Source organism: Rosa chinensis, chromosome 4, assembly GCF_002994745.2.
Source record: "Rosa chinensis cultivar Old Blush chromosome 4, RchiOBHm-V2, whole genome shotgun sequence".
Lineage (NCBI taxonomy): Eukaryota > Viridiplantae > Streptophyta > Magnoliopsida > Rosales > Rosaceae > Rosa > Rosa chinensis.
The window spans coordinates 50,549,038-50,561,723 of NC_037091.1; the positions used below are offsets into that span (position 1 = coordinate 50,549,038).

At 41.9% G+C, this 12,686-nt stretch overlaps 1 protein-coding gene across 1 annotated transcript; it reads left to right on the top strand.

The window, feature by feature from the left end:
* Positions 1-595: 595 nt before the first annotated feature.
* On the top strand, positions 596-1,930 carry LOC112199486 (palmitoyl-monogalactosyldiacylglycerol delta-7 desaturase, chloroplastic). The gene is made up of 5 exons (XM_024340501.2): positions 596-910; positions 1,033-1,173; positions 1,241-1,381; positions 1,512-1,618; positions 1,697-1,930. The coding sequence occupies exons 1-5, from the start codon at positions 620-622 to the stop codon at positions 1,896-1,898; spliced, it is 882 nt and encodes a 293-aa protein (XP_024196269.1). The 5' UTR covers positions 596-619; the 3' UTR covers positions 1,899-1,930.
* Positions 1,931-12,686: the final 10,756 nt, after the last annotated feature.

The following is a 12,686-nucleotide window of genomic DNA, read 5'->3' on the forward strand; positions in this document are numbered from 1 at the left end:
GGACATGTAAATGTTGTGTTTCTTGCATGATTGAAGGCCAAAATCTAGTTTGAGTGGGCAACACTATATGAAGAAATTGATCGATTAGTTAAGGATTGGCTATAATCAATCACATTGGAGAGTAGAAGGGCACAAGCATTCATATTAGAAGTTTAGGGGCACAAATGATATTAGGTATAAAGTTAAGGGTGGTAAAATGACTTTAGCTCTTTATAAAATTTGACCCGTCTAAATGAGATTTTTGGCTATGCCACTGAGTCTAAGTGTTCAAGCACTCTGTATAAAGGAAGAGATAGTCCCTGCATTCTCTACGTGAAATAGAGTCCTTGCCCACAAACAAAGAGTTCATACTTAGAGATCTGCAGAAGGCTATTGTTCATTTTGCTGACTTCATAGATACTTATTCAGGTATGTATATTAGTTCTATTAAACTATTTTCTATTCAAGACATATATATATGTGTTCATTGAATTGTGTTATCTATGAATTGATTCTGTGCTTGTTCATGTCACAATATACATATAACACCTATTTCTCATACAGATCAAGTTCATCGACTACGAATATATACCTGGCCTAGACTGTAGTGCAGCAAGTGATCAGCAACTGATAGCCAGAAATGAGAGGCCTTGTGGTGATTATTTTGACGACTCCCTTTGTACAATTTTTGGGGAGATCATGGACTTTGGCAGACATAACTGTAGCGGCCACTTTGCTGGCCCATCACGGCCTCTGTTTGTTTGCTCCGTTTCATTTCACATGGGCTGCCTTTTGGGTGGCCGCCGCACTCTCTATTCTCACTGGTTTGGGAGTCACTCTGGGTTTCCATAGACACCTTGCGCACAAGAGTTTACGGCTTCCCAAATGGCTCGAGTACTTGTTTGCCTATTTCGGGGCTCTATCACTTCAGGTATGTGATTACCAAGTGACACTACATATACGTGATTTTGATGTTTGAGTATTCTTTTGTTCTTTTACTAGACAAAAGAAAAAAATGATGTTTGTTGTTTATTTTCGATGGTTTATTTGCAGGGAAGTCCGATAGAATGGGTGAGCGTGCACCGATACCATCACCAGTTTACAGACACAGAGAGAGACCCTCACAGCCCCTTGAAGGGTTTCTGGTTTAGTCATATGGGTTGGATCTTTGATAGCACTTCTCGATATCGAAAAGTAAGAAGGAATTAATTAAGGATTACATTTTAATATGAATTGAAATTAATGTTATGAGTTTTGTTAGAATGGAGGATTGAAGAACGTTGAGGATATGAAGAAGCAGTGGTTCTATAGACTTCTTCATCGTACATACGTTTTACACATAATTGTTTCTGGAGCTTTGCTCTATGCCCTAGGTGGACTACCTTTCTTTATTTGGGGAATGGTACGTACTAAATTGCAATTCCTCACTTCACCATGTGTATACATGGCTCGAATCCGTAGCCATTCTATTGGGGATAGAAACAGTTGAAAATCGAATACAACTCATAATTATGATTAATGAATGATTACAGGGAGTGAGGATGGTATGTGTTTTGCACATCACTTTGCTAGTAAACTCGGCCGGTCACATCTGGGGAACACAAGTATGGAACACCGGCGACCTGTCAAAGAACAATTGGTATAGATTTATTCGATCCCACTGCCTACATTTAGACTAATAATCAACGACTACTAATTATTTTGTTTTGGTTAATAGGTTGTTGGGATGGATCGCACTTGGAGAAGGGTGGCACAACAACCATCATGCATTTGAATACTCAGCTAGACAAGGTCTGGAATGGTGGCAAGTCGACTTGACTTGGTATGTAATCACTGCTCTTCAAGCAATTGGGTTGGCAACTGACGTCAAAGTTCCCACTGAATCTCAGATGCGTCTCAAAGCCCTCAAGAAATATTGAATTGAATACCAATAATTATGTTAATTAATTATTTGCACGGAATAATTTCATGCAATCACGTACATACGTGGTAGATGCATGTCTGCGTTAATTAGTAGTACTGTACTAGTGTATGGTGATGAACCATGTATGAACAGAACTGTTCAAAGCCCTATCTTTTTCAAGGAAATTGTCTCCATCTCTACTAATTAAGGAGTTTCCATTTATGCCCTTATTGGCATCGCGTACGGCTGGTTTCTGATTCTATACAGACAATCCTTTAAATTAGGTCCTCATCTGAAAATTGTCTTTATAAAATATCAACCAAATCTGTTCATATTGCATTGAAAGTTAGACAAACATGATAACAAAGAGAAAATATATGCATTTTCTTTTGGGACCAAGCTGAGAAGTGGGAAAATTGTATGATCAGAGGGAGAAGAACATCCGTATTCTTCATGCCAAAGTAATCGCTGGTGATTCTAGCTTGCTAGTTAATTTTCAAAACTAGTAGTGAGAAAATGCTTACCATTTTGTAGTTATTTTATGGATTAAATACTGTTTATTCCCTATACTTATAGGGTTTCATCGTTTCAGTCCATAACCTTCGAATTTCACCTAAAAAGTCCTTGAACTCCCAATTGGTCCCTACCGTCAAGCATCCGTCAAATGATCTGTTATCTTGCTGACGTGGCGGTCGTTTTCCCCCTAAAAAGTCTATTATACCCTCACTTACTCTCTTTTTTTAGTTAATTTTTTTTCTTCTATTTTTTCTTTTTACATCTTCTTCTTCCAGGTTCTCTCTCCTCTGTTCATCTCCATCATCTTCTTCCAAAAACAAACCCATCTTTCTCTCTATCTTCTTCTCCCCGTTGGTCTTGGATGGCGAGACGAGGGGGAATTAGGCGGCGAGAGTGGTGGCGACGTCATCCCAGTCGTTTCAATCCAGATACATAATCTGCTTCAACATTAAATTGAGGAAGAATTGAAAATCTCTAGCAATGAATTACAAGATTATCACAGCAAAACAGTATCAGGCAAAAAAAAAAGATGTTCAAACTCATGTTCCTATAATATTCATCAACACGTAGCCCATGAAAATTGAGACACAATATACAGTGCAACATTTACATAACTAACCATCGATTCAACCTCCACACTAGTATTGCCTAAAACCGAAAATTCATCATGTAAAGGAATCCAATTCAACCAACGAATATAGCAATGAGAGAAAGCAACAATACCTTTCATATTGGGGGCTGCTACTAGCTCCAAACCCAGGTAACAAATCATCGAAAGCCGCCGACACACCCTTATCAGCTGTCTGTGAGCTAGAGCTTTTCGACGACGCCGACTTAGCCTTGCCAAACCCACCGAGAAGGTCATCAAACCCACTATACTATCACTCACCTGCAGCGGCGGCGACATCACTGTCGAGGAGAAAATGTCGTTTGTAGCAGAGCTCTTCAGCCCCACAACGCTGGGCCGAAATAGGCAACCTTGGAAGAGGAATCAATTGGCTCACCACCACCATACATGGAATCCAAGTTGAAAGCTTCGAAATTGATGGAGAACCTGGCCGAGCCGTTGAAGATCTTCTCAAAGTCTTGGGCTTTTAGGGCTTCCAAGATCGGGTCGCGATCATCGGAGAAGGACCCGTTGAAGGAATTGGAGGTGTGAGTTGATCTGGAGGAGGGTCCAGTCGAGCAGGAAGACGACGACGACCGATTCGTCGACTAGTTCGTGGCCGAGTTGGCAGGCAAGTTAGAGGAAAGGGACGGTTGGGTAAGTGGGGTGGTGGGAGCGGAGGGGCTTCCACTCGACGTCGAGGGCAATGATGGCGGAGCTAGTCAGGGAGGTGGTTAGGTGAGTGAATTTGGGAGAATCGGTGGAGGAGACGAAGTGGGTTTTCAAGGGCATTGGGTCTTGGGGGTCTATGGAAGAAGAAGAGGTCAAAAGGAAAAAGAAAAAAAATGGAAAAAGAGAGAAAGATAAAAAAAAATAAAAAATAAAAAAAAGTAATCGAGGGTAAAAACATTTCGGCATAAAATGGATACCTCGTCAGCAAGTTAACAGACAATTTGGACAGAGCTTGACGGTAGGGACCAATTGAGAGGAAATTAGGAGTTTATGAGACTTTTTAGGTGAAATTCGAAGGTAACGATAAAACCCTATAAGTATAGAGAGTAAACAATAATTAACTCTTATTTTATTATGAAAAGGAGAAAAATCTTACGAATAAAAATAAATTACACAAATGACCAATAAAAAATAGGAGCAATAACAAGAACAACCGACCCTAGACATGGCCAGATGAAGGTAAATAGTAGTTGTCAGTATCTACTATACTCTTCCTTAAATGTAATCAATGTTACACTATCAACTATACTGTATTCCAACTATAGGGTTTGAGTATAAACAGCTCATTTTTGAAGTCCCCCCGAAATGAAAATACCTAGCGCTCTGCTAGGGTTGGGAGAGCGCCGCTGTTGGCCTTTCTGTACCTTCCTCCATCATCGATGGAGCACCTTTCCGGCACCGTCCTCGGTGTCATTACCTTTGCGCGCAGTTTCTATTGTGCCTACTTATCAGCGGCGGCAAGCATGCTTCCCGGCGAAGACTTTTTGCTCCCAACCTCTATCTGATCGTGTTAGTGGAGAGAAGATGGGGTTGTGCCGCCTTGCTCGGTTGGAACAGTACCGACTGTTAACCGACTCCGACTATGCCAGGCACGTCTAAAGCTGGGCTTGTTGGATAGATCTGGTCCAAGGGCGGTGAAGCTTGGCACGATGGGCCACTGCTTGACCATAACTACAGGTGATGGGATTCCAACACCGACTTTGCCAACACCATCTGCTCCATCTGATATGAAGACCTCAACCCCGTCTCAAAGGAGCTCCAATCCTTACAAGGCGAATGATGCAAGCCGACTTTGTTTCCAGTCGGTGGATCCAAGTACCACTGGGGCAGGTGACAACGCTTTGATTCGAGCGGACAGGTCTAGGAAGGGAGGTCTCTGGCGAGGAATGATGGCACAGTGCCTGGGGTCTAAGGCAAAGCAGGTCTGGGTGCTCAGAGAAATTCTCAGAGAAATTTTGGGTGCCCAACTGTGGGCCTGGGCTCCTTTCTGTTTTGGCTACTCAAGATGGGCCTTGTTTTCTGTTTGGATTCGTATCTGGGATCCAGGAGACTTTTTGTGGACTTCTTTTTCTGCTACACTCTGGAATTGGAATTTCTGCTACTTAGGTAGAAGATCTTTACTGGACGTATTAATTTGCGTGGAGTGGGCAAGATCGGTCACACTACCATCGGTTACCTTGATAGAAGGTTACCCTCTGTTCAACGCATATTTTTGTGTGTAAGTATAGTTGACCATACTATTGGTACCGTTTTACATAGCCTGGGGTCTACCGGTGCCTCATGAAATGCTTTGTAATTAGCATGCCTTCCTATCGTATAGGTTTTTATTTCCGATGCCTTGTTGCATCCACTATTGTTTCTGCTATTTTTGATTTTGATATAGTCTCTACATTATTATTATTCCATGTGAAAATAGTTAGCTTGTTGTGTTTCTTTTGCTTAGCCTTGTTATATACTTTTTCTAACTGAGAGATGGTTGGTGGTTTGTCTAGTATGTATGGACTCAAGGATCTACTTGTCCAAGCAATGAAAAACCAATGAGTCTGTGGATTTGGTGTCGTCTATGTCGTTTGGAGGAGACCACTCGCAGATTAGTCGTGTAAGTGATACACCTAATCCAGTGGTGACTCGAAAAGTCGAAATAGATATGGTTTTTGACTTCCTTGGTATAGGTTAGTAAATGCACCCAAAAGTCCGCCTGGTAGAGCATAAAATGATTTTTGAATAATACTGTTAAAGTTTGACCCAAACCGTGCCCTGTTTTATTTCTTACAGGACCATACTGGACGTGGATATTGAATCATTTGAGGAGAAGTCGTGGAGGTATCCTGGAGTTGATATAACAGATTACTTCAATTTGATTTGAACGAGGACAGATGGAAATAGTACTGCAACTCCCTGCCCCTGGTAAGTGAAGTAGTGCTGATTCCATGCTTAAATCTCTCATTTGGGCATGTTTTGGCAGGTTGAAAATTATTTTCCTAAACTTTCTATGCTGAATAACTTGTGTGTGAAATGTTAATGCTCTGACCTTATGGCCAACTGGTTGATAGTTTGATACTGCTTTTCTGCGACACTACACTTTATTGAATTGAATCCTAACGCTTTTATCAAAAAAAAAGAAAAAAGAATTGAATCCTAATGCTTTAATTTGATGATGGCAGGAACAACTTCGGCAGCTCAAGTCCACGCAGTATGGCATGCCTGGCTCTTCAAAATTTTATCAGGTCTATTTCTTATCATATTACCACAAAATTGTTTAAAGTTTTCTCCAATCGTATCGTTTCTACATAAAATAGGCTAAAGAAGCTGGATCTGAGTATGGCAGATTCACCCAGGAAACCATGCCTAGAGAAATGAATTATGCTGGATCGTGGACATATGCTTCTCCGTCATCAACAGTTTCTGATTGCAGAGTGAGAAAGTTGGAACTAGTATATCAGAATTTAATTGATCTACCTTTATCCTCCTCTTTTATACACGTGATATACTTTCATGTTATTCCCAAATTAGTATTCAGATACTTGGTCCGAGATAATTATTATTTGGCTTTTGATTGTTTCAGCCAAAAGGGAAAGCAATTCAGATAGAAGATAGTACTGTTGTTGAACACCAACCATCTTTTGATAGTTGTACATTAGGGGCGGTGATATATGATATCTAATCACAGAGATAGTGTTCTAGGGTGTTTTCCCAGATTTTTGAAGTGGACGAAGTTACCTAAGTTAACTGGACCTGGATTTTTGAATTTTGATAGCTCCTGGTTCTCACAACAAAGACCAGATGGCTAACTAGATGAATGGATTGGTTGGGAGGTTTGGTTTTGGTTTATGGCTTGGAATTGAAATTTGTCACATCAATCAATCTGTCCAGTTCAGTTATTCAAGGTGCAATATGAAGTCTTTGTTCTTGTTGGAGGGAGATTAGAGGTACTAATTAATGGATTAAGTGGGTTATGGGTTTGGGAACGAGCAAATTGAAGCACGTTTGCAGGTGTGAATGTTAGGCTAGTGTGGAATTTACATTTTGTGTAGGTGGGTGGTTTCGCGTGAGGTGGTTGATGGTGACGCGTATGGAGTGGAGGAGGTGATCAGGGACCTCAAATCAATATTAGATCTCTTAATCCAAATGGTAGTGTTCCTTAGAGCAAGTCCACTGATTTATTTTTGACCGGTCAGGAGCTAGATCTTGCTGAGGTGGTGACCTGAACTTGCAAATCTGGTTTCCAGCGGTTTGTTTGTGACCAGCCAAAAACTTAGCTTTCTTGACCGAAGCCAAGAATTTAGTCATGACCATGACTAAATCCATGACCCAGGCAAGAAATCAGCCAGCAAAGCCCAGCCGGAAACGTGGGCGACGTCAGCAAATGAAGGGAGAAGGAGACGCGCCAGCAACGGAAGTTAAGGACAGATGCTTGACACGTGGCGTCGCAACTCCCACACGCGTTGCTTCAGTCGCTTGTCGCATAGCGACATGGAATGGGCCGGAGTAGGAGCACGTGGAAGAGAGCCGCTGGAGGGCTTTGAATTCTGTTCCCAACGGTCATGAAATCCCAGCCCTTGGTTTCAATTAATTTCCGGATCCAACGACAAACAATTAAATAATTTTTAAATATTTATTGTAAAATAGTAAAAATGAACAGTTAAAACAATCAATAAAAAATGAAAATGAACAGTTAAAAATCGATGAACAGTGATACATGAACAGTCTTAACTGGTCAAGAAAAAAAACTGGTGGAAACCCATGTCTAGTGGCAGTGAACAGTTACTTGACTGGTCGACGCCTCGACTTTTCGATCTTGACATTTCTTGACTACAAATGAACTTGCTCTTATAGTGGAGGAGTTCCTCAGCAAAATACAGGGATTATGCGGCAGAAAAATGGTTTCCAGCGCTATAATGGCTTTCAGCCAAATGGTGGGCCTTTCTAGCATATGGTAAATTTTCACAACAACCTCAAGCTTTATCTCAATTTTACTGTGTTCTATAGTCAAATAATACTTCTCACACCAACAGATGGGTTACTGTCCAAATATTGGTTATTATAATAGTAACTTTTCACATAATCACAATGGTTCTTTTTCTATTTTATGTTATTTTTTTCTAATAATCCCCTACTCTTCTAGGGGGAGTTATGCTTATTAAATCTTAATGAGCGTTAAGGAGTGTAAGTTAATTGGCCTATTTGCTATGTCTTAGTTTTTTTTTTTTTTGAGTAAAAGGAGGTCAGCCATTTTTATTCAATACAGAGAAAGCAATATTACACAGTGACCCGCCCCTGTGGGGCCGTCAGAAAGAGACACCACTAAACGTAATATCACTCCACATATTGAGTGAAGCTCAGGGGGGAGTAAACTAATAAGAAACTGACAATAAAAATTTTCCGCAGAATCCATCAGTAGACTCACTGACAACCTCAGACCAATAATCCCTGCAGTTCCTCGTGAGCATTGATCCCAATAAAAAATTAGGTATTGAGAAGCAAATCGTCCTGGATCCCAAAGCTTTATAGAAAATCCACTAGGATCCCAAATCTAGATCCAGAACAAAGCGAGCCACATATTGCAGCCCTAGTCAGCCCAACTGGGCCCAAGCCCAACACTGGAAAACATCGAGAAGCCCAAATGTAATTGGGTTTTGCCCTTGCAGCCAACCTAGCAGAGCCTGTGATCTTGCCGCCGCCGCACCAACCAGCCACCAAGCCTCCGGCAGTCCGGCACCGCGGAACCAATGAAACGTCCCTGACTCCCATACCAACAGAAGACCCAGATGGAGAGATGCGACGACAGCAAACACCTCGGGAAGCCACATATCCCTCGAAGAAGTAAGACTCCAGCGGACCTGCAGCTTCCCCACAACTCCAGCCACCTTGCTTCTTCTCCATAGCCTGGTCCATTTGAATGCGCCCTCGCCGCCATCCATGGAGGATGGACTCCAACCGAACCCGATCCAATCCCAACTCAGTCGAAACCGTGAAACGCCCTGGATCCCAAATCTTCCAACACCCAGCAACCACCAGTTCAGTTTGCATCCAAACGAAGCCTAGCCTCAAACCTTGATGCGAACCAAATTAAGAAGGAGAGAAAGCCCTCGATATGGACTTAAAGTAGAAAACAAGGAGGATGGACTTAAAAGTACTCGAAAGCTGCGACCCCAGGGGAAGGGCCGGAATTTTTCTCCATCGGAGATGGAGGCAGGTACAGAGGCGCTTAGCATGGCCGGTGCTCTCTCAAACCCTAGCGGAGAGGGTTTTTTTTCAAAAAAAAAAAAAAAAAAAAAACATTATTGTTTTTTCTAAACCTAATAATATGTCTTAGTTTATCATAGCTTATAAGCTCGCTTTTTTTTTTTTTTTAAAGGGTTTGGAACCCAGCCTAGCTGGGAGGCTCAGCCCCACACCCGGTTCCATTTATTATATTAATATTAGTACTTTGTAATTGGGGGGGGGGGGGGGGCAGGACATAAAACCTGAACCCCGTGCTACAATAGAAATATTACAATAATCCTCGTAGAGAATATCCTGAATAATAGCAGGAGTCTCATCTAACCAAACATCATCAGTCAACAAAGAGCTAGCAATGTGTGCAAACCTATGTGCAACACAATTTGCTTTACGGTAAATATGTCGAATTTCAATAGACTGAAAAGCAGATAAATAATCTTTACAATCGTCAAAAACCAGACTTACCTCCGAGAAATTATCCTCTTCACTCTTGAGTGCAGCAATCAAAAGGGCTGAGTCGCTCTCAATAACTACATCCGACCAACCTTGGTGAATACCAAGCAGAAGACCCGATCTTCACGCCTCAACTTCCATATTAATCGCCGAGTGAGAATGCAAAAAAGACCTAGCAATAGCGGCAATACCCGTGCCCAAGTCATCTCTGACCACTACACCAATACCTCCAACACCACTGTCCACTTGAAAAGCTCCATCAATATTAATTTTAAGTGTACCCCGAGGGGGGCACTGCCATTTTGTCAATGGCCTCTTCTTTTTACAAGCCACTTTCTGATGATATTTCTGGAACTCTTCCAGACTTCTAGTACACCACTGTATCATATGCATAGGTTGGAAGCAACCATCATTGCACACTATTTTATTCCTTTCAGTCTACACAAACCAAAGGGCCATGAAGAAAAAGTCAATCTGATCACTATTCAACACATCCAACACATCAAATAACCAATTCTTCAAGTCACTAGCTGCATGTTCCTTTGCTTTCAATCTCAGTGGGCCCAACCTCCAAAAGCATTGGAGAGCATCACATTCTTTAAATACATGCAGGCTAGTCTCATTGGTGGACTTACAAAAAACACATGCAACGTCCTGAATATGTACATGTCGTGAGAGAAGGACAAACCTGGTTGGTACAATGCCATGCACAAGATGCCAAACTAGCACCTTAATTTTGGGTGGAACGTTAGCATGCCAGATTTTGTTCCAATATTTCCTCAGGGGTCCTCCCTGCTCCGACGCAAACGAGGACGCAGTCTGCTCCATATTCAACGAATTATGAAACACATGATAGCCACTCCTCACGTTGTATATCCCCTTTGCATCGAAATGCCATACCCATCTATCTTCAGCACCTCATATACTTAATGGAATAGAGGCAATCGTGTCAACTTCCCCACTAGTAAATAATTCCCCCAAAACATCAGTGAGCCATTCTTTATCATCATAATCAATAACATCCGCAACCCGCCAGGACTCAGTCCCTTCCATCACAGTGGAGAATGGACGAAAAGAATATGGAACCGGAACCCACAGGTCCTCCCAAAGAGAGATATTAGCGCCATCACCCACTGCTACGCCACGTATAGGAAGCACCCTTCTTTAACTCCGCCTCCATGAAGAAGCAATTAGGGAAGTACTTAGCTTTCAACAACCGTGCGATCAATGTATTCGGTTTTTGTACCAACCTCCACCCTTGCTTGGCTAATAGCACAAGATTGAAACAATGCATATCTCGAAACCCCATTCCACCCTCCAATTTAGGTCGACACAATTTATTCCAAGAGAGCCAGTGAATCTTTTGGACCTCATCCGAGCTTCCCCACCAAAATTGTGCCATTAACTGGTGCATCTCCTCACACATATGTTTAGGGAGTTCAAAGCAACTTATCACATATGGAGGAATAGCCTAAATGACTACTTTAATGAGTACTTCCTTGCCGGCCACAGATAACATTTTCTCCCTCCAACCTTGCGTTCTAGTGTGGACTCTGTCGATCAAGAAAGAAAAAGCCTCCTCCTTTGAGTAGCTGATCTCAGTGGGCAACCCAAGATACTTGTCATGTTTTTCCACTCTAGTGACCCCAAGTAAAGCAGCCAACTCCTCTTGAGAAGCCAAGTCCACATTTTTGCTAAAAGCGATACAACTCTTCTGGTAATTCACCTGTTGACCTGAGGCATGCTCGTAGTCCTTGAGAATACACTTTACTGTTTGAACATCATCTACTTCCGCCTTACAAAATATAAAAGAATCGTTGGCGAAGAAGAGATGACTAACACTAGGAGCCCCCCTACATATTTCCACTCCATGTAATGCATCATTACTCTTAGCATGTATAATAAGTTTGGACAATACCTCTGCACACAATAGAAATAGGTAAGGAGAAATAGCATCTCCTTGCCTTAACCCTCTCGAAGGAAGAACATGTCCCCGCGGCTCTCCATTGACAATGAAGGAATAAGACACTGTTTTGATACTATCCATCACCCAACTAATCCAGACTTCACAGAAACCCAATCTCCTCATCACCTCCTCCAAGAAAACCCATTCTACCCTGTCATAAGCCTTACTCGTATCAAGCTTCAAAGAACAATATTTCTTCTTGCCGCTTATTCTTCTTTTTAAGCAATGAGAGACTTTAAAAGCAACTAACGAATTATATGAAATCAGCCTACCAGGCACAAAAGCACTTTGGAATGGAGAGATAACCGAATCAAGAAGAGGCTTCAGCCTATTAGCCAACACCTTAGACCCAATTTTGTAGATGACATTGCATAGACTAATAGGACGCAGCTGGTTCATATGTTGTGGGATTTATACTTTGGGTACCAGAGTGACGTACGTACCATTCACTGACTTCAGCCTCTCCACCGACCCAACAATAACTTTTATAGCTTCAACCACATCAGACCCAACCAAATCCCAAAATACTTAATAAAATCCTGGCGAGAACCCATCTGGGCCCGGAGCCTTCGATGGGTGCATAGTCTTCAACGCTGCAAACATCTCCTCATCATCTAGACTTCTGGTCAACATGACATTCTGCTCATCCGTGATAATAGGTACTAAGGCTTCTAGAATGTTCTGGAACCCTGAGGGGTTGGAGGAAGAAAAGAGAGTCTGGAAGTAATCAAGAACTACCTTTTCCAAATCTTCATCCTCAGTGCACCATACCCCGTCACTATCATAGAGCCCCATAATAGAAGTCTTTCTTTTTCTATTACACACCCTTTGGTGAAAAAAAAAAAAAACGGGTGTTAAGGTCACCATCCTTCAGCCAAAAAACCTTTGCTCTCTATCTCCAATAATCATGCTCCCTACGCAGTAAAGCATGGAGCTTTGCTTCAAGCTGGACCCTTGTCCCATCCAATGGTGCAAAGGGGAATTATCAAAAAACACGGCTAGTTAAACCCTGGTCAACTCAATTTCTT

Excerpts from the sequence above, each read along its gene's own strand:
- LOC112199486 (XM_024340501.2), top strand. The coding sequence starts at position 620 with ATGAGAGGCCTTGTGGTGATTATTTTGACGACTCCCTTTGTACAATTT. Across the intron at positions 1,174-1,240 it reads GCACTTCTCGATATCGAAAA|AATGGAGGATTGAAGAACGT; the intron begins GTAAGAAGGAAT and ends GAGTTTTGTTAG. Across the intron at positions 1,619-1,696 it reads GACCTGTCAAAGAACAATTG|GTTGTTGGGATGGATCGCAC; the intron begins GTATAGATTTAT and ends TTTGGTTAATAG.